Here is a 19,205-nt window from a genome sequence, read left to right on the forward strand (position 1 = left end):
TAGCTGCCTGCTAGGTAAAAGAAACTTTGATAATGTTTACTGGGGGAAAGAAAAAACAAGTTTATCCTGGTTCTTGAAGTATTATTTACTTATTTATTTTATTTTATTACAAATAGTTTATTGTCAAGTTGGTTTCCATATAACCCCCAGTGCTCATCCCCCCAAATGCCCCCCTCCATGCCCATCACCCCCGTTCCCCTCCCTCCACCCCCATCAGTCCTCACTTTGTTCTCAGCATTCAAGAGTCTCTCATGGTTTGCCTCTCTCTCTTTCCCCACCATTTCCCCCCTTCTTCTCCCCCATAGTCCTCCGTTAAGTTCCTCCTAATCCTATATATGCAAACATATGGTGTCTGTCCTTCTCTGCCTGACTTATTTCGCTCAGCATAACACCCTCAAGGTCTGTCCATGTTGCTACACATGGTCAGATTTCATTCTTTTCATTGCCATGTAGTATTCCATCGTATAGATAAACCACATTCTTGAAGTATTATTTAAAGCTCAACTGGAGAACGTAAGAGCTAAGCATCAGCTTAGAAGTATAAATCCAATCCCATCTAAGATATCCAAGTATTTGCAGACTGTACAGTTACTCCCATGATGCCACCATAGTTTACCTAATTCTAGAATATGCACCCCTTGTACCTATCCATGGAGAACTTCATGAACTGTGAGTCTGATGAGCAGAAGACTGCAACTCTGAGATCACAGGACTGGCAGATGCCCTGTCTTACCACAGTTTAAAGAGAGTTTTTATGGAGACATTAAGCCAGAGAACTTGCTCCATAAATGAACTAGAGAATTTAAGATTACAGATTTTGGGTAGTTGGTATATGGGCTCATCCTCCAGAACCACCCTGGAGTGGTTGCTGCACCCTGGACTACTTGCCCCTTGAGATGATTAAAGGCTGAACACATGTTGAGAAGGTGAATCTCTGTAGCCTTGGGGTTCTCTGCTATAAATTTCTAGTTGGGAAGACTCCTTTTGAAGCAAACACATACCAAGAGATCTATAAAAAACAAACAAACAAACAAACAAACAAACACCCTGTGGGTTGAATTCACATTCCCTGACTTTGTACCAGGGGGAGCCAGGGACTTCTTTTCAAGACAGCTAAAGCATAACCCCAGCCAAAGCCTGATTCTCAAAGAAGTACCCAAACACTCCTGGATGACAGCAAATTCATCAAAACCATCTAGAAGCAAAAAAAAAAAAAGCAAAGATTCAACTTTGAATCTTTCCATCTTAAGAACCTTTCAGGGAAGGGTGCCTGGCTGGCTCAGTTAGTAGAACATGTGACTCTTAATTTCAGGATTGTAATTGTGGGCTCCACATTGGGTGTAGAGATTACTTAAAACAAAACAAAACACAACAAAACACCTTTCAAGGAGAGACTCCCTATGCCAGGGCTGCTGTAGAATCTGTCAGGAACCAGCCACTGACATTAATCTTACTGCTGGCTGTCTGCCTGCAATCTAGAGCATTTCAGATTTTTTTTTTCCTGACCAGGCAGTACACTTTGGTCTCCAATCAGAAAGTGTCACTTCAGTAAACATGACACTGTGAAATGAAAGAAGCCACAAGACTTGTGCTAACTTCACTGTGTTTCATAATCTGGGGGGAAAAGTTCAATTGCAGCTACCCCACAGCCTGTTTTGAGTCAGGCGTCCTTGTGAAAGATGAAGCCGGGGTCTGGCTCTGGAAGAGCAACTGCTTTGTTCTGACATGATCAAAGAGCTATGCAATAACTTTCCAAGTACCTGAGGCCGTGTGCATCTTACTTGGTAGCTGAGGCTGGAAAAGCTTCAGAATGAACGTGTAATTCTTTCTTTCAAATGTTAAAATGAAGATTTTTATTTATTTTTTTTTAAAAAAAGAAATAGAATCTTGATTTAATTGGGCATATGGTTACCAGAATAAAGATTGTATTTCCCAGCCACCCTGGCAACACAGCTTGGTATGAGCATGTGACTAAGTCTGGCCAATAGAATGGAAGGGGAATGGTACACGTAACTTTTGGGAAGTACTTAAAAGGAGGAATGTATTTTTTTCTTTTCCTTTCTTCCTTCCTGTTGGCTGGAATACGGACCTGATGGCTACCAAATGGGAATGGAGGCTAAAAGCTGTTCCAACAACAGGGGAAACAGAGCTTTGTTCCCTTGATACACTGGAGTACCATGTCATCCAGGGATGTCTACATCTGGACTTTTACAAGAAAGAAAAATAATTTCCTGTCTTCTTTTAAGCCAATATTACTTTGTTTTTGTTTTCATCTCTCAGAGCCAAAATAAATCCTAACTTAAACACACTATTATAGGCATTTTTAATTAGCATAATCCCATTGAAGTAAATTAACTGGATAGGTAGTTAGGAAGTAAATAAGCTGAATTCCTAAAGAATAAAGGCTTATATACAACTATGGTATTAGAGAGTGAACATCTCGTAGAACTGATTTTTTTCCTTTTTTTTTTTTTTTTACAAATAGTTTATTGTCAAGTTGGTTTCCATAGAACACCCGGTGCTCATCCCAACAAGTGCCCTCCTCCATGCCCATCTCCCCCCTCACCCCCTACACCCATGAGTCCTCAGTTTGTTCTCAGCATTCAAGAGTCTCTCAAGGTTTGCCTCTCTCCCTTTCCCCCACCATTTCTCCCCTTCTTCTCCCCCATGGTTCTCCCATGGGGGAGAAGTTCCTCCCAATGGGAGTTAAGTTCCTCCCAATCCTCCTATACGTGCAAACATGATATTTGTCCTTTTCTGCCTGACTTATTTCGCTCAGCATAACACCCTCAAGGTCCATCCATGTTGCTACACATGGCCAGATTTCATTCTTTCTCATTGCCATGTAGTATTCCATTGTATAGATAAACAATATCTTCTTGATCCATTCGTCCATTGATGGATACTTAGGCTCTTTCCATAATTTGACTATTGTTGAGGGTGCTGCTATGAACATTGGGGTACATGTGCTCCTATGCATCAGCATTTCTGTATCCCTTGGGTAAATTCCTAGCAGTGCTATTGCTGAGTCATAGGGGAGTTCTATTGTTAGTTTCCTGAGGAACCTCCACACTGTTTTCCAGAGGGACTGTACCAGATTATATTCCCACCAACAGTGTAGGAGGGTGCCCGTTTCTCCACATCCTCGCCAGCATCTAGAGTTCTCTGAATTGCTCATTTTAGCCACTCTGACTGGTTATTTTTTTTACCAGGAAAGTTTTTAAAAGTCCATTATGTGAATTTCTGTCAATGAGATTAACTTGTATACTATCTTTCCAAAGTTCTCCAGAAATGTCTTAAAGAGCTTTAAAAATGTTAATTTTACTAGTCTATATCAAAAACTTGCAGCTAATATCCTATTTCACATATGAGCAACACAGAGAAAAGTTGAAGGCAGCAAGGGAATAGAGACTACATTGCTATTTATACTCATTTTAGAAGGCCAGAAGCAAATAATATGCAGATAATCCAGTTCAGTTACCTGCAGTGGATTTTTCCAAGAATGCTTTCTCTTCAGGTGGGGCAGCCTTAGTCACCGCCTTTTTACTGTTGATATCCTTTTTCTGGTTTTTGTCTGAAAGGTTCTCATCCCCACTGATGGAAACCTGAACTTCGGCATCTGGAACAATGACATCACATGAAAAGACAACAGGATAAAGGAAAAGAAAATAAACACAGTAGGCAAGTAACCCCCACTCAAAAAAAATAAGCCCAAAACAAAAGCTAAAGCCTCTTCATACATCAAGGAAAAAGGCATCTCCTAGGCCCCACCATATAAAAGCTGTGACAGTTACAGTGGATTTAAAACATGAATTGGAAAGCTTTCCATATTTTTCTTTGTACAACAATGGTTTAAAATACCACTTAAAATGAAATCTGTTCTCTGTTGATTTGACACAACAGTTAAAAAAAAAAAAAAGATGGTATCTTTTCAAAGTAAAAAGTAGATTTGAACTCCTCTTTTGAGTTCTTTGGTCTATTCAAAGATTTTGTCACTTGAGGCAATTTTGTATTTCATATAATTCTAGAAAAGCATCTATACCATTTAGATTTTATATCTAATACTCATATGACTCTTTCAAATCTCCTGAAATTATTTCCTTTTAAAATTGTCTAATACTTTCTACCTTCTTTCCATTTTTCCTTGGTCATACTTGCTAGAGATTTATCTATCTTACTGGTCTTTTTTAATCAGCTCTTTTCTTTTTTATGATATGAGAAAACCCAAGTGTAAAATAATGTTACTCACCAATGCAGCAACTAGGATAACAGTCATCACACAGTTAATAATGTTTATATGTTTTTTACACTATTTTATTTTTAAAGGTTTATTTATTTTTGAGAGAGAGAGAATGAATTCCAACCAGGTGCTCTGCACTGTCAGTGTAAAGTCCCAAGAAGGGCTCAAACCTACAAACCATGAGATCATGACCTGAGCTGAAACCAAGAGTCAGATACTTAACCAACTAACCCACCCAGGCATCACCATTTTAATTCAGAAAGAGACAGGGCACATGAGTGAGCTTGAGTGGGGCACAGGGAGAAATACAGAGAGAGTCTTAGGCAAGCTCCATGTTCACTGTGGAGCCCAACGTGAGGCTCAATCCCATGACCCTGGGATCATGACCTGAGCCAAAATCAAGGTGGTCCAACCAAATGAACCACCCAGGCGCCCCAAGGTTATATGTTTTTACAATGGGCTGAAAAGAGATACATCTTTTATTGCTAAATATGGATTTTTTCAACAAAAAAAATCAGGAAAGCAGTAGAGATTACTAAAAACACAACATAAGTTATCTTCTAAAGAGTTTAAGAAATGAAACATTTCAGATATGATTTTCTGTTGTAAAGCCTTAGTGCTGCCTTTTCAGCAGCAACCTTTATGTTGAATTTAGAGTTTATCAACTTCACAGATGTTCTGTTTTTTTTTTTACTATACTGCAGGTTATTAATCAACAATACACGGGGTGCCTGGTGGCTCAGTTGGTTAAGTGTCCAACTTCTGCTAAGGTCATGATCTAGTAGTTTCAGAGTTTGAGCCCCATATTGGGCTCTCTGCTGTCAGTGTGGAGCCTGCTTTGGATCCTCTATCCCCCTTCTCTCTTCCTTTCTACTGCTTGTTTGTGAGCACATATGTGCATGTGCTCTTTCTCTCTCTCAAAAATAAATTTTAAACCAAAACAAAAAACAGTATGCCCAAACTGGAACATAGAACTACCCTATGTTTAACAACTGCCCTGGGATTAGTAGCACCTATTTGGCTAATAGCTACGCACAGGAATAAAAAACTGTAAAAGAAACAAAGCAATACAGACAATTACACATGTAGAATTTTTAGTGGCCACTGGAGTCTCCATCTAATAAATACTACCATGTATCAACTAAAGAAGTATAGTATCAAGGATGAAGAGAACAAAAAAATCAAGCAGGTCCCTAAATATTAAAGCTTTTATAAAAGTTAGGCCTTTATCTGGAGATAAAGTTGAAACTTCAAATAGCCAAAGTGACCAGACAGATAAGGTAGGATGAATGAAGCAGACTGGGTCTGAGAAGTGTGGGGACTTAATGCAAACAGAATGTACATCCTCTCTGTAAGGAACAGCCATGACTCAGGGGCAGGTGATTATTGGCATGAAGGAATGCAAGCTGAGTGCAAACAGATACTCTGATTTTTCCAGGGAAGCCCAAAATCTTATTTTTAAATTTTGGCAGCAAAATGAAAAGAAAATTTAAAACACCATGAAAGCCATATACTTCCAACCCATGAAAATATTAATTTGTACTATCTCACAGATAATTTCATGAGGCAAATTTAATCAAGGTTTTCGGGGTTTCAGTTTGTAAAATATACCTGATTGGATATTATTTCAAAAGTTGCAATATATTTTATTTCCCACAGTGAAAATAAAGTTCATAGCTTTAAGAAACCTGTCACGCATTTTAAAAGATTTCATAAATATTTTAACTTCTTGTATATACCCAATAACATAGCTAACAGAAAAGTTTGCATAACACCAGAAATAAGATAAAGACTGGACAAATATTCTCATTTTGGATGACCAGAAAAAAGCCACAAAATAGAAAAAGCTAATCCAGTTACCTGTATTATCTTTCTGAGGGTTTTTTTTCCCCACTGTCGAGGATGGCTTAGACACCACCCTCTTACTGTAGATACCCTCTTTATGTTTAGTGTTAGCAGGGATTGACAGGTCATCATCCCTTGTGCCTAGCACCTCCGCTGGGAAGTCTGGAGCAATGGCATCATTGGATCCTATAGTAAAGCAGGAAAGTAGTACAATTAACAAATATATAGACATAAAGTTGTAGAAAGACAAAAAAATTTACCTCTTTAACCGCTTCTATTAAAAAGATACGATTGGAGTGTTGTAGTGTGATCAGAAAGTGATGTCAGTCAAATTGAAGCTGTCAGAGATGCACAATAAACTGCAACAATACAAGGTGGAGAAGCAAATGACAAAAGATATATAGAGTATCAGTTCAGAAGAGAGACAATTTCCAGTCAGGAAGGTTTTCAAAGAAAGGAGAATATAGACTATAATCTGGAAAATAAGTAAGGCTTTTGAAATATGCAGAGGAAGGAAGAAAGACCTTTTACGCAGAAGTGAAGCATGATCAAAGATAAGAAGGCAGGAAAGCAAAGAGTGTATAAGAACAGCAGTCACTGTGGAGTCAAGCCAGATCATAGAGTACATAAAAGAAAGTTGTGGGAAATATTAAAAAAAAATTGTTTGGGACAAAATTCAGCAGGGTCTGAAATCGCAAGCTAAAGAGTACAAATTGTACTCTTTGTATATGAAGTGCTACATCATTATAAATTTTTTAATAATGGGAAAATGTAACCAGCTATGTTTTAGGAAGATGAATCTGATGATAATATAAGATAGAAAACACTAAAAGGAAAATATTATGTGATAAATACAAACTTTGAAAGTAATTTTATTTTTTTAAAATACATTTCAATATTCCCATGTCCACTGGTAAGAGAAGTTTATATACAGCATAAAAAAGAGGTGAAGAATATTTCTGGACATATTGAGTTTTTAGCAACTAGAGCAGGATCTTCCATAAAAATGTTTTTTCTTTCTAATCTGGGATTCTACACTTCATGCATTTTCTGAGTGCCTAAAATATATATGGCAATAAGAGATGAGTAAGTATCAGTCTCATTAGTACTGTACAAATATAAGTAAGTCATGAGGATTTTTTTTAGGACAGATTGCAAGGATCCTAAGTCTTTTGGGTCATAGAGACAGATTAAATTGTGCTTTTCTCAGCTTCGGTGGCATCACTTTCTCTTATTTGCTCTCCATCTCTCTGGCAAATCCTTAGTATCCCTCCTTCTACCAAATCTCTCAATGCTGGAGTTCCTCAAGGGGTCAGAACTCCTCTTCCTGGGAGAACTCACCAGTTACCAATGGATGGAATACTATCTATCTACATGCTGATGACCAACAAATATATATCTCTAGCTGAGACCTTTCTTCTGAGTTTCAGATTCTAGCATTTGGGACATAGCTAGCCCTTACAGCATCTTTTGAGGAAATTATAAAAAGTTGTCCCTTCCTTAATTAAAAAATTAAAATATTACATTTTATGGTACAACTTAACAGCTGCACATGGGGATCATTCTCCTCACAAATACTTCCAGATGCCAGAGAACATACATCACCAGCAGCAAGCATGGGCATACTCTACACCACCACCCTTGGCTCCCCTAGATACCTAGAAAGGTAACTAGGTCAGGTTCACAGTCAGGTAGTCCCAGAAGGCAGTGGGTAGATGATCAACTCAGTGGAGCTGAGAGCAGTCAAACAGCAGTGTAGCCAGATGCATGTGTGTATACAAGTGTATGTGTACTTGTATTTTCCGGCATCCATGCACAGCTGTAGGATGTGTAAGTACAGATTTTTGTTTGGGGCAGGAGCAGGAAGAGAGTTAACACTGCTCCATAACTCTAACTGGAGATCTGGGATCTTCATGCTTACCTGTGTATTTTCATAAAAAATAGCACATGTCTATATGATGTGAACCCACCTTGGCTCCCTGCATTCCAACCCATAAAGTGATAAATTTTATCTAGCAGCCAAATAAACTTTACAAATATAAATGAAACCACAATTGCCTACCAGAATAAAATTCAATTTAATATGGTTTGCAAGACCCTACGTGATCATAATCTAACCATATCTAGCCACTACTCTGCACTAACCACACTGCATTCTCATCTGTCAAATGCATCAAACTCTCTCCTCTTCCAGTTTTGTCCATACTGCTCCCTCTGGCAGAATACTGTCATTCCCTACACTCTGCCTCTCTAACCCGCCTTTACCCTCTAGATCTCATCTCTCAAGTTTTTTCCTTGGAAAGGCCTTCAGGAGCTCCTAAAACTCCCTCCTGATTAATTTCTTCCAATTCTACTTTGTTTTCCTAACACTTATTATTTGTAATTATGTACTTATTTGTGGTCTGTTTATTTACTAACTGTAACAACATTCCACACGCTCCACAGTCTAAGGGATCATGTTTATTCTGTACACTACTGTAAATGTAGCACCTAGTATAATATCTCCCAGGAACATGGTAAGAACTTTAATAATTTTTGGTTGAAGGGAAAAATGAACATGAACTGAAAGCTTTTTGTCACCTTAAGAAAAAACAAAACAACCAAACTTTGGTTATATATGTTTTGGAATGAACATATACTGGGACTGCAATGTATATAGTTTCTTATCTTTTTTACCCCTACCCAATTCGAGATAAATTTTAAATGGAATTTCGAGTTTAAAGTTAACATATAAAGTGAAAAACCATACAGGGTTGAAATCATCCTGGAAGGTTCCTTAAGAAGGTACTATGTTGAAAGTGACATTCTGTCCGCTGAACAAATCCCTCCTGGCTTGTAACAAATCACTGTGCCTGCTTCTGAGTACTTAATGAAGTAAGTACCTGGCCATATTGTTTCCATCTCCCATTTCAAATTCCATCACGATAATATGCTCATAAAGTGTAGACCATGCACAAGTTCCTGGTGTTAAGTCCTACTGATTGTAAAAACTTGAGAAGTTAAAAGTTAAGCCCCTCTGGTTTTCAAAGCCAAATATTATGGGGATTTACCTTCCCTTTGCGGGTCCCCTGTGCTAGGGGTGCCTGGTGTGGAATCTGTTCTTTTCCTTTCTCTGTGCTTGTTGTGTCCCTTCCTCTCACGGTTGGTCTGGTACGTCAGTTTGGTCCGAGTCTCTGCTCTTCCTGCCATTTTTCATGTGACTCTTCACTATGATTAACTGTGGGAAGTCTGCTGGGCCAGCCTTTGGGTCATTTTCTGGGTTATTTACACAGATGTAAATGTTATCTAGATGTATTTGTGAGATAACTCTGCCATCTTCCCTGGGAACTCCCTACACCTCCCTTTTAAAAAATTCAGATATAAGGGGGAAAACAGCTGGAGAGAGGGAGGGAGGCAAACCATGAGAGACTCTTGAATGCTGACAACAAACTGAGGGCTGACGAGGGTGGGGCAAGAGAAGAGGGTGATGGGTATGGAAGAGGGCACTTGTGGGGATGAGCACTGGGTGTTATATGGAAGCCAACTTGACAATAAACTATTAAAAAAAAAAAGATACTCGGGGCAACTGGGTGGCTTAGTCGGTTAAGTGTCCGACTTTCGCTTGGGTCATGATCTCGTGGTTCGTGGGTTCGAGCCCCGCATCGGGCTCTGTGCTGACTGCCAGCTCAGAGCCTGGAGCCTGTTTCAGTCTGTGACTCCCTCTCTCTCTGACCCTCCCCTGCTCACGCTGTCTCTCTCTCTCCTAGAAATAAATAAAACATTAAAAAAAAAAAAAGATACCCAATCAAAAAAAATAAAAATTCAGATATGGGGTGTCTGGGTGGCTCAGTTGGCTAAGCATCTAACTCCTGATTCTGGATCAGGTCATGATCTTATGGTTTGTGAGATCGAGCCCCAGTGCAGAGCCTGACAGTGAAGAGCCTGCTTGGGATTCCTGCTCTGCCTCTCTGCCCCTCCAGCTCATGTGCTCTCTTTTCTCAAAATAAACAAACACTTATTTAAAGAATAAATAAAAAATAGTGGTGCCTGGATGGCTCAGTTGGTTAAGTGTCCTACTTCGGCTCAGGTCATGATCTCACAGTTTGTGGGTTCGAGCCTCGCGTCAGGCTCTGAGCTGACAGCTAGCTTGGAGCCTGGAGCCTGCTTCAGATTCTGTATCCCCCTCTCTCTCTGACCCTCCCCTGTTCATGCTCTCTCTCTCAGAAATAAATAAAACATTAAAAAAAATTAAAAAAATGAATTTCAGCCAGTTTGTCTTTGAAACTACAGAAAATTTTCTGTAGACAGTATATACAGTTGGATCACATCTTTTTCTCTACCTTGACAATCTCGGCATTTTTAATGGGAGTATAACCCACTTACATTTAATATAGTTACAGATAATGGAGGATTTAGGTCTATTTTTCTACTTTTTTCTCTAGTATCACATCCTTTTTGTTTCTCAGTTTCTCTACTAGTACTTTTTTGTGTTAAATAGACATTTACTAGTGTAGCATTTTAATTCCTATGGTGACTCTTTTTACTATGTATTTTTAGTTACTTTCTTAGTGTTGTTCCAGGAATTACCATTCATGATTTAATATAAATTATCTATTTAGGTTGAAATCTAATTTCAACAATATATAAAAACTTTTCTCCCATATAGATGTCTCCTCCCTTCTTTATGCTGTTATTTCCACAATTTTTATCTCTATACATTTTTGTACAATGAGAATTATTATTGCTTTATGCATGTTTTTAAAATCACATGAAAGAAAATGGAATTGGAAACAAAAATACATTTATACTGTCTTTTATAGTTACCTATGTAGTTATCTTAACTAGCACTCTTTATTTTTTCATATGGATTCAGGTAACGTCTAGTGTCCCTTCATTTCATCCTGAAGAATCCGTTAGTGTTTCCTGTAGGTCAGTATTAATGTAATTTATTTTATTTATTTTATTTTAATTTAATTAACTTAATTCTATCTATTGTGATTTTCAGCTCCAGAATTTCTACTTGGATCTCTTTTTGTAATTTCTAACTTTTCCCTGATATTCTCTATTTGATTAAGACACTGTATTCATACTTTCCTTTAGTTCTTTGATATGGTTTCATTTAGCTTTTCAAACCTATTTTAAATAGCTATGTCTTTGTTTAGTAAGTCTAATGTCTGGAATTTCCCAGAGATAGCTTTTAAACTGCTATTTTTCTTGTGTATGAACCATATTTTTTGGTTTTTAATTTCCACAGCTTGTATTTTCTGTTGTTAAAAAAAAATCTTAGATAATAAAATTGGTAATCCTGGAAGTCAGATTCTATCCAATTCCCAAAATTTACTGTTGTTGCTTTATATTGTTTTTTTAAAAGTAACTTTTCTTGGGGCGCCTGGGTGGCTTAGTCGGTTAAGCATCCGACTTTCGCTTAGGTCATGATCTCGCGGTTTGTGGGTTCGAGCCCCGCATGAGGCTCTGTGCTGACTGCCAGCTCAGACCCTGGAGCCTGTTTCAGAGTCTGTCACTCCCTCTCTCTCTCTCTGACCCTCTCATGCTCACGCTGTCTCTGTCTCCTAGAAATAAATAAAGTTAAAAAAAAAAAAAGTAACTTTTCTGAACAAATTCTATAAAATCTATTGAGGTTTCTACTCAACTAGCTTAGTGGTCAGTTAATGCCTAGACAGAGATATCCTCAAACATCTATTACCAGTAAATGTGGGAGATTTACAGAGGGATTCTGTGTGCATGTCAGGGCATATCTTCAATTTTGAGCTAGGCAGCTGTCAACTCTGCCTTAGCCTTCCTTTTCTTCTTGAGGAGTTGGAAATAAAGGGTAGGGTCTTTTCAGGTCTTTCCTGAGAATATACACAGACCTATGCACATGAACACTCTTCCAGAGTCCCAAGAATGTCAAAGCTTTTAAACATCTATGGGCGTCTTATCCTTGGTTTTCACATTTACGGTTTTGGTTGGTCTATTGTTTGTCTCCATTGTTATCTATCGCCTCAGACATTATAACATTAAAACACTTGCCTATAAATGTTCTTGCATGCCAAACATGCGTGTGCACATGCATGTGCATGCGCAGGCGCGCACGTACACACACACACACACACACACACACAGGCTTTTTACACTGAATGAATAGCTCTGAATGAGATTAAATAAAGACAAGTCTATTGAATGACAGATCAAATACTGATACTTCTTTGGGAATAAGTTTTGAAACGGATGTAGCTTTGTTCTATTCCCTCTAGTCCTGGGAAAGCAGGCTGATATTTTTCAAGGTTACTACTGAACTCAGTCTGGAGGTGAGACTAGGGCAAGTTAAATGCCACAAATCTTACTGTTCTTATTGAGATTCAGCCATTTCTCTTGAATAAGTGTTCATTGGGTTGCTATAAGCCTTTAGTTAATTTACAGAGTTTTGGAAAAGTTTTCTGAAAAAGTTTGCCAATTTTTTTGTTGCTTTTATCAAGGGACAAATTCTTAGGTCTTTACCATTTTCCTTGCTGTAATGCCCCCACTTTCTTTAAAAGGTTCCAACCAGTTCTCTCCCCATGGCTTTTTGCTCTTATTGACCATGATTATTAATAATAAGTATTTGAATGTTTATAATGAGCACCAGTATAAGGTGTAAAATCACTTACCAAAAAAGATGGGTCTCAGAGCTTATTATCTAATTTAAACAGAATCCTGTTCTACTTAAGAATCTTAAGAATGTTACTGAGCATAAGTAAATGCCTAACATCTATCTTTGGGGGGTTGTTACCTTTGTCTTATTTATATTTTAGGGATTTTATTAATACAAATATTTATTCATTCTCAGTTGAGGAAAAATCTATTTGGCCCACATGTTTGCTACTAATGGTGTATGACCTCTCCTTGGCCCCAAACGCTAAGTGGATCCTTCTCATATCTACTGGTGCATGATATATTTATTGACAACAGCTATTAGAACAATTCCCAGGCTTCCATCCTAGAGTAGCTCTACTGGTTTAAGAAAGGATTTTCCTACTATCAACTCCGTCGCTCTGAGAACAGATGGAGAACATGAAAACTGCAATCTCAAGTATAATATGGTTATTAGATCTCCTGTTGTCTTATTGATATACTGGGTATTTTATTTACAGGGACAATATTTCTCAGGACATAATGTACCATCACTGAATTATTTTCTCCTCCCACCACTGTCTAATTTTTCTTAAAATTAAGGTCTCCAAATAGATGAGTTAGGAACATAAACAAATAGCAGGACACTAAGGGCCTCAAAAAGTATTAAGACATCAGATCAGATTTTTAATGGTACAGACATTCTGTCTCCTGACGTGGGGCCTGAAAGTGAAAGAGTGATCAAAGTTTTCCTATCCAATTGTTTTCTTTCTGATAGCCATTATGTGTCTGTATGTGTGTGTGTTTTCCATTAAGTGTGTTATTTTTTTTAAAGTTTGTATTCAAATTCCAGTTAATGTGCAGTGTAATACGAGTTTCAGTTTACAATATAGTGATTCAACACTTCCATATATCACCCAGTGCTCATCACTAGTGCACTCTTCATTCCCCCATCACCTATTCCCCCTCTGGTAACCATCAGTTTGTTCTCTATAGTTAAGAGTCTGTTTCTTGGTTTGCCTCTTTCTTCCCTTTGCTCATTTTTTTTGTTTCTTAAATTCCACATAAATGAAATCACATATCATTTGTCTTTCTCTGACTTATTTTGCTTAGCATGATACTCTCTAGCTCCATCCATGTCATTTCAAATGACAAGATTCTTTCTCTTTTATAGCTGAGTAATGTTCCATTGTATGTATGTATATATACATATCCTCTTCTTTATCCATTCATCAGTTGATGGACACTTGGACTGTTTCCAAAATTTGGCTATTGTAGATAGTGCTGGTGTAGATAAACCATGATGCATATGCATGTATCACTTTGAATTAGTATTTTTGTATACTTTGGGTAGATATCCAGTATTGCAATTACTAGATCATAGAGTAGTTATTTTTCACTTTTTGAGGCACTTCCCTATGGTTTTCCAGAGTCACTACACCAGTTTGCATTCTCACCAAATGTGCATGAAGGTTCACCTTTCTCAACATCTTTGACAACACCTGCTGTTTCATGTGTTGTTGATTTTAGCTATTCTAGCAGGTGTGATGTGATCTCTCTTGTAGTTTTGATTTCCATTTCCCTGATGATCAATGACGTTGAGCATCTTTTCATGTGTCTGTTTGCAATCTGGATGTCAGACATGAAAAATGTCTAATTTATGTATTCTGCCCATTTTTATTTTTTAATTTTTGAGAGAGAGAGAATGTGAGTGGGGGAGGTATTCTGTCCATTTTTTAACTGGATTAGTCTTTATTAGGGTACTGAGTTTTAGAAGTTCTTTATATACTTTGGACCCTTTATCAGATGTCATTTGCAAATATCTTCTCCTATTCCATAGGTTGCCTTTTTTTGGTTGTTTCCTTCCTGTGAAGAAGTTTTTTATATTGATGAAGTCCCAATAGTTTATTTTTTATTTTGTTTTCCTTGTCTCAGGAGACATATCTAGAAAGAAAGTGCTATAGCTGAAGTTAAAGAAGTTGCTGCTTGTATTCTTGTCTAGGATTTTTATGGTTCAACAATCTATTTTGAATTTATTTTTGTGTATGGTGTAAGAAGGTGGTCCAGTTTCACTCTTTTGTCTGCTGTCCAGTTTTCACAACATCATTTGTTGAAAAGACTATCTTTTTTCCATTGGATATTCTTTCCTGCTTTGTCAAAGATTAACTGACCATATAATTATGGGTTCATTTCTGGGTTTTCTATTCTGTTCCATTGATCTATGTGTCTATTTTTGTGCTAGGACCATATTGTTTTGATTACTATCACTTTGTAATATAATTTAAAGTCTGGAAATGTGATGTCACCAGCTTTATTTTTTTTTTTTCAAGACTGCTTTGGCTATTCGGGGTCTTTTATGGTTCCATATAAATTTTAGGATGGTTTGTTCAAGCTTTGTGAAAACCGCTGGTAATTTCATAAGGATTGCATTAAATGTGTAGATTCTTTGGGTAGTATAGATATTTTAACAATATCTGTTCTTCTAATCCATGGGCATGGAATGTCTTTCCACTTCTTTGTGTCATCTTTAATTTCTTTCATCAGTATTTTATATTTTTCAGAGTACAGGTCTTTCATCTCTTTGGTTAGGTTTATTCCTAGGTATCCTATCATTTTTTGTGCAACTGTAAATGAGACTGATTCCTTAATTTCTTTCTGCTGCTTAATTATTGGTGTATAGAAATGCAGCATATTTCTGTATGTTAATTTTGTATCCTGTAACCTTACTGAATTCATTTATCAGTTCTAGCAGTTTTTTGGTGGCGTCTTTTGGGTTTTCTGTATATAGTACCACAGCATCTGCAAATAGTGAAAGTTTTCCTTCTTCCCTGGTGATCTGGATGCCTTTTATTTCTTTTAGTTGTCTGACGGTGTGGCTAGGACTTCCAGTAGTATGTTGAATGTAAGTGGTGAGAGTGGACAACCCTGTCTTATTCCTAACCCTAGAGGAATAAGGGTTTTTATTTATTTTTTAAAATATTTATTTTTTTATGATTGTTTTTCATTTTAGAAAGAGAGTGCACGAGCAGGGGAGAAGGACGGGGGAGGGGGTATAGAGAGAATCTAAAGCAGGCTCCATGCTCAGCATATAGCCTGATGCAGGATTCAGACCCACTTCCCTGGGATCATTACCCAAGCTGAAATCAAGAGTGAAATCCTAAAGTGACTGAGCCACCCAGGTGTCCCAAGTGTCACGGCCGGCATACAGTGGAAATTTCTTCCAGCTTCTGGTTATAGGCTTAATGATTAATCGTCGTAACATTTGGTAATATGAGCATTTTTGTTGGTCTTTTTTTTTTCAGTAGCATCATAGTGGGAAATTAGAAGCAGTTATACCAGTTTGCTTTAACTTAGTTACCATTAGATATTTGTTTAGTCCTCTTAAAGTTGACCAAAAAATACGGCTAAGACTAGGGAAAATTTGTCATGTATAATTCCTACACATATAAAGACGTCTATTGACAAATTATGAAAAACAAAATTTGTATCTAATCTGAACCAAGTCATCTTAAAATGTTATCCCATTAATACAAACCCTACACCACACCAACTCAGTATCCTTTTTAAAAATTTTTTAATGTTTATTTATTTTTGAGACAGAGTGTGCGCAAGGGAGGCGTAGAGAGAGAGGGAGGTACAGAATCTGAAACAGGCTCCAGGCTCTGGGCTGTCAGCACAGAACCCGATGCGGGGCTCGAACCCACAAACCACGAGATCATGACCTGAGCCGAAGTCGGACGCTTAACCGACTGAGCTACCCAGGCGCCCCATTATCCTTATCTTAAAATTCCCAGAGGAAATATTTATTGAGTTCCTGTATGGGGTGCTACTCATCTTCTAAATCTGCAGTTTGCCTGTGGTGATCTCATAGGGGTGCTGTGGGATATTTAAAAACTCTACTGAAACAACATTGATAACTGATATCTAGTGACACTACATAAACTACTAGCTCAAAGTACTTTAAATTTTCAATGTTAGGGGTGTCTGGGTGGCTCAGTTGGTTAAGCATCTGCCTCCTAATTTTGGATCAGGTCACGATCTCACAGTTCGTGGGTTTGAGCCCCGCATCGGGCTTTACACTGGTACTGTGGAGCCTGTATGGGATTCTTTCTTTCTCTCCCTCTTTCTCTGCCCCTCCCCTGCTCATGCGCTCGCTCTCTCTCTCTCTCTCTCTCTCTCTCTCAAAACAAACATTTTTAAAAAGTTTTAAATTTCAATATTAGAAAATGTAATATTCTTTTCAATGTTTTTATCTTTGCAAAGCTAGATTTTTGAGTTTCTTTAGTACAAGCAGCAAATAACTGTAATTGTGTCCAATTTCATATCAAGGTTTGAGAGCTATACAAATAGCTGCACCTATCTCATTAGTAAATGACTGTGGTTATGTATCAACAAAGTAAGATACTTTCTTTCAAAACCCAAAACCAAAAGGAAATACCTAATATTTTTATTAAGTTGCTAGATCAAAACAGTAAATATTTATGTCCTAATAAACTTATAGCTGTTTGAAAAGATACTTCTTGTATTGAGATGCATTCCATATAAGAATGAGAAAAAAATATCACCAAAACACGAAAGGCACTGAGAACAGAGAAAACTTGGAAACTTGTCTGAGTCTACTAAACCAAACAATTATCCACACAATTTTCTTCATTAAATACAGCTTGCCAAATAACTTATTTACTTTTTTTTTTTAACATTTATTAATTCTGAGAGAGAGAGAGAGAGAGAGAGAGAGAGAAGAGAGAGACAGAGTACAAGCAAGGGAGGGGCAGAGAGAGAGGGAGGCACAGAATCTGAAGCAAGCTCCAGGCTCTGAGCTGTCAGCACAGAGCCTGATGCAGGTCTCAAACTCTCAAACCATGAGATCATGACCTGAGCCGAAGTCAGTCATTTAACCGACTGAGCCACCCAGATGCCCCAAATAACTCACTTTTCTGAACCAGAGACTGACTGATGAAAAGCTCTATATTTGATTAAACGATTAAATATCATTGAGCTTTCACATGTTATTCTAGAACCAGCTAAATCACAAATACAATTTCAAAAAATGAAAATTTGAATAATTTATGCAGATTACCTGAGTGAGAACTCTCAATGGTGGTATCTGATGTGGAATCCAGAGATGAAGGAATTTTTCCTAATTGTGGAACATAGTACATCCTGGTACTACCAGGAGGCTTATATGGCAACAGTGAAGGCTGAACTAAGGAGATAAAGATGAGAACAATTAATAAGAACATTTATTAAAATTCATTGAACAAATATTGAGTGGCTTTAATGTGCCATGCAGTGTACAAGATTTTTGGGATATATCAGAGCACCTGGCTGGCTCAGTCGGAAGAGTGTGAAACTCTTGATCTTGGGGTTGTAAGTTTGAGCTCCATACTAGGTGCAGAGATGACTTAAATAAACTTTAGGAGTGCCTGGGTGGCTTGGTTGGTTGAGTGGGCAATTCTTGATTTTGGCTCAGATCATGATCCCAGGGTCATAGGATCAAGTCTCACATTGGGCTCCATGCAGAGCATGCAGCCTGCTTAAGATTCTCTCTCTCCTCCACCCATACCCTCCCCACCGCTTGTGCTCTCTCTCTTTAAAAATAAATAGCTAAACAAGCAGACAAATAAATAAACTTTAAAAATGGATTCTTGGGATATATGAACTAAAAAAAAAATCTGTCTTCAAGAAAAGCTAGCATTCTAAAGGAAGGAGATATACAGTAATGAATTAACATATTAAATAATTATTTAATATTTTAATAAATTATAAGTTACAAGAAAAAGGCAATTAGAAAATGCTGATGGTTATTAGTAGGACTACTGGGGAAACCAGGGCAAGACGCAGTTTAAATACGGTGGTAGGGGTAGGTTTCACTGAGAGGAGTCTTTTAGCAATCTAGTCCATGTACAGATGGCTCTAACTAAAAACCACTTGATCTTATACTGAATCCCAAATTATTACTGGTCTTATGGTCTTATTCTGTCCCCCAGAGTCATAGAAAATAAGTGTAATTCACTTCTATGTGAAAGATCTTCAAAATAAAGTTTCTTTTTTTCAAAATAAGTTTCTATTATAGAAATATAAATTCCCAATTTTAAGAGAATACATAAAAATTGGTATAGTTTTTGTTGTTGTTAGTTAATTTTAGCAATTTGGTGGGGCATGCAGTGGCACATCATTATGGTAAACATTTGCATTTCCCCAGTAATTATGTCTAGAATCTTTTCATGTGTTTATTGCCATAAAATATAAAATAGTAGGAATAATAGTGAGTTTATTAGCACAGTCACTGTACACATTAGTGTAAAAATCACAATTGTATTTCTATACACCAGCAAAACCATATAGGAGAAAATACTATATACAGTGTCATGAAACAAAAATATGATATCAAATATCTAGTGAATAAATATGTAAATAAAGAAGGATTTTTTCACTTAAAACTGTAAAATACTGATGAGTAAAATTAAAAACAACAGATGAATGGATATATGAATTAAATTAGTCAATAATGCTTATGAATTGCTTATGA

General features: G+C 37.3%; 1 protein-coding gene and 1 pseudogene across 1 annotated transcript in view; one reads left to right on the plus strand and one right to left on the minus strand.

The window, feature by feature from the left end:
• Positions 1 to 468: 468 nt before the first annotated feature.
• LOC120248514 lies at positions 469 to 3,408 on the plus strand (annotated as a pseudogene).
• A 65-nt stretch (positions 3,409 to 3,473) lies between these two features.
• ALMS1 (ALMS1 centrosome and basal body associated protein) overlaps positions 3,474 to 19,205 on the minus strand; it is a 130,764-nt gene continuing 115,032 nt past the window's right edge. Inside the window, exons 12-14 of the mRNA XM_039256887.1 lie at positions 17,754 to 17,879; positions 6,101 to 6,271; positions 3,474 to 3,619 (exon numbers count right to left, since the gene is read on the minus strand). Of these exons, the coding sequence (XP_039112818.1) occupies positions 3,474 to 3,619; positions 6,101 to 6,271; positions 17,754 to 17,879 (443 nt within the window). The remainder of the gene's footprint in view (positions 3,620 to 6,100; positions 6,272 to 17,753; positions 17,880 to 19,205) is intronic.

This window comes from Hyaena hyaena, unplaced genomic scaffold (assembly GCF_003009895.1).
Source record: "Hyaena hyaena isolate Hyena2069 unplaced genomic scaffold, ASM300989v1 scaffold_591, whole genome shotgun sequence".
Lineage (NCBI taxonomy): Eukaryota > Metazoa > Chordata > Mammalia > Carnivora > Hyaenidae > Hyaena > Hyaena hyaena.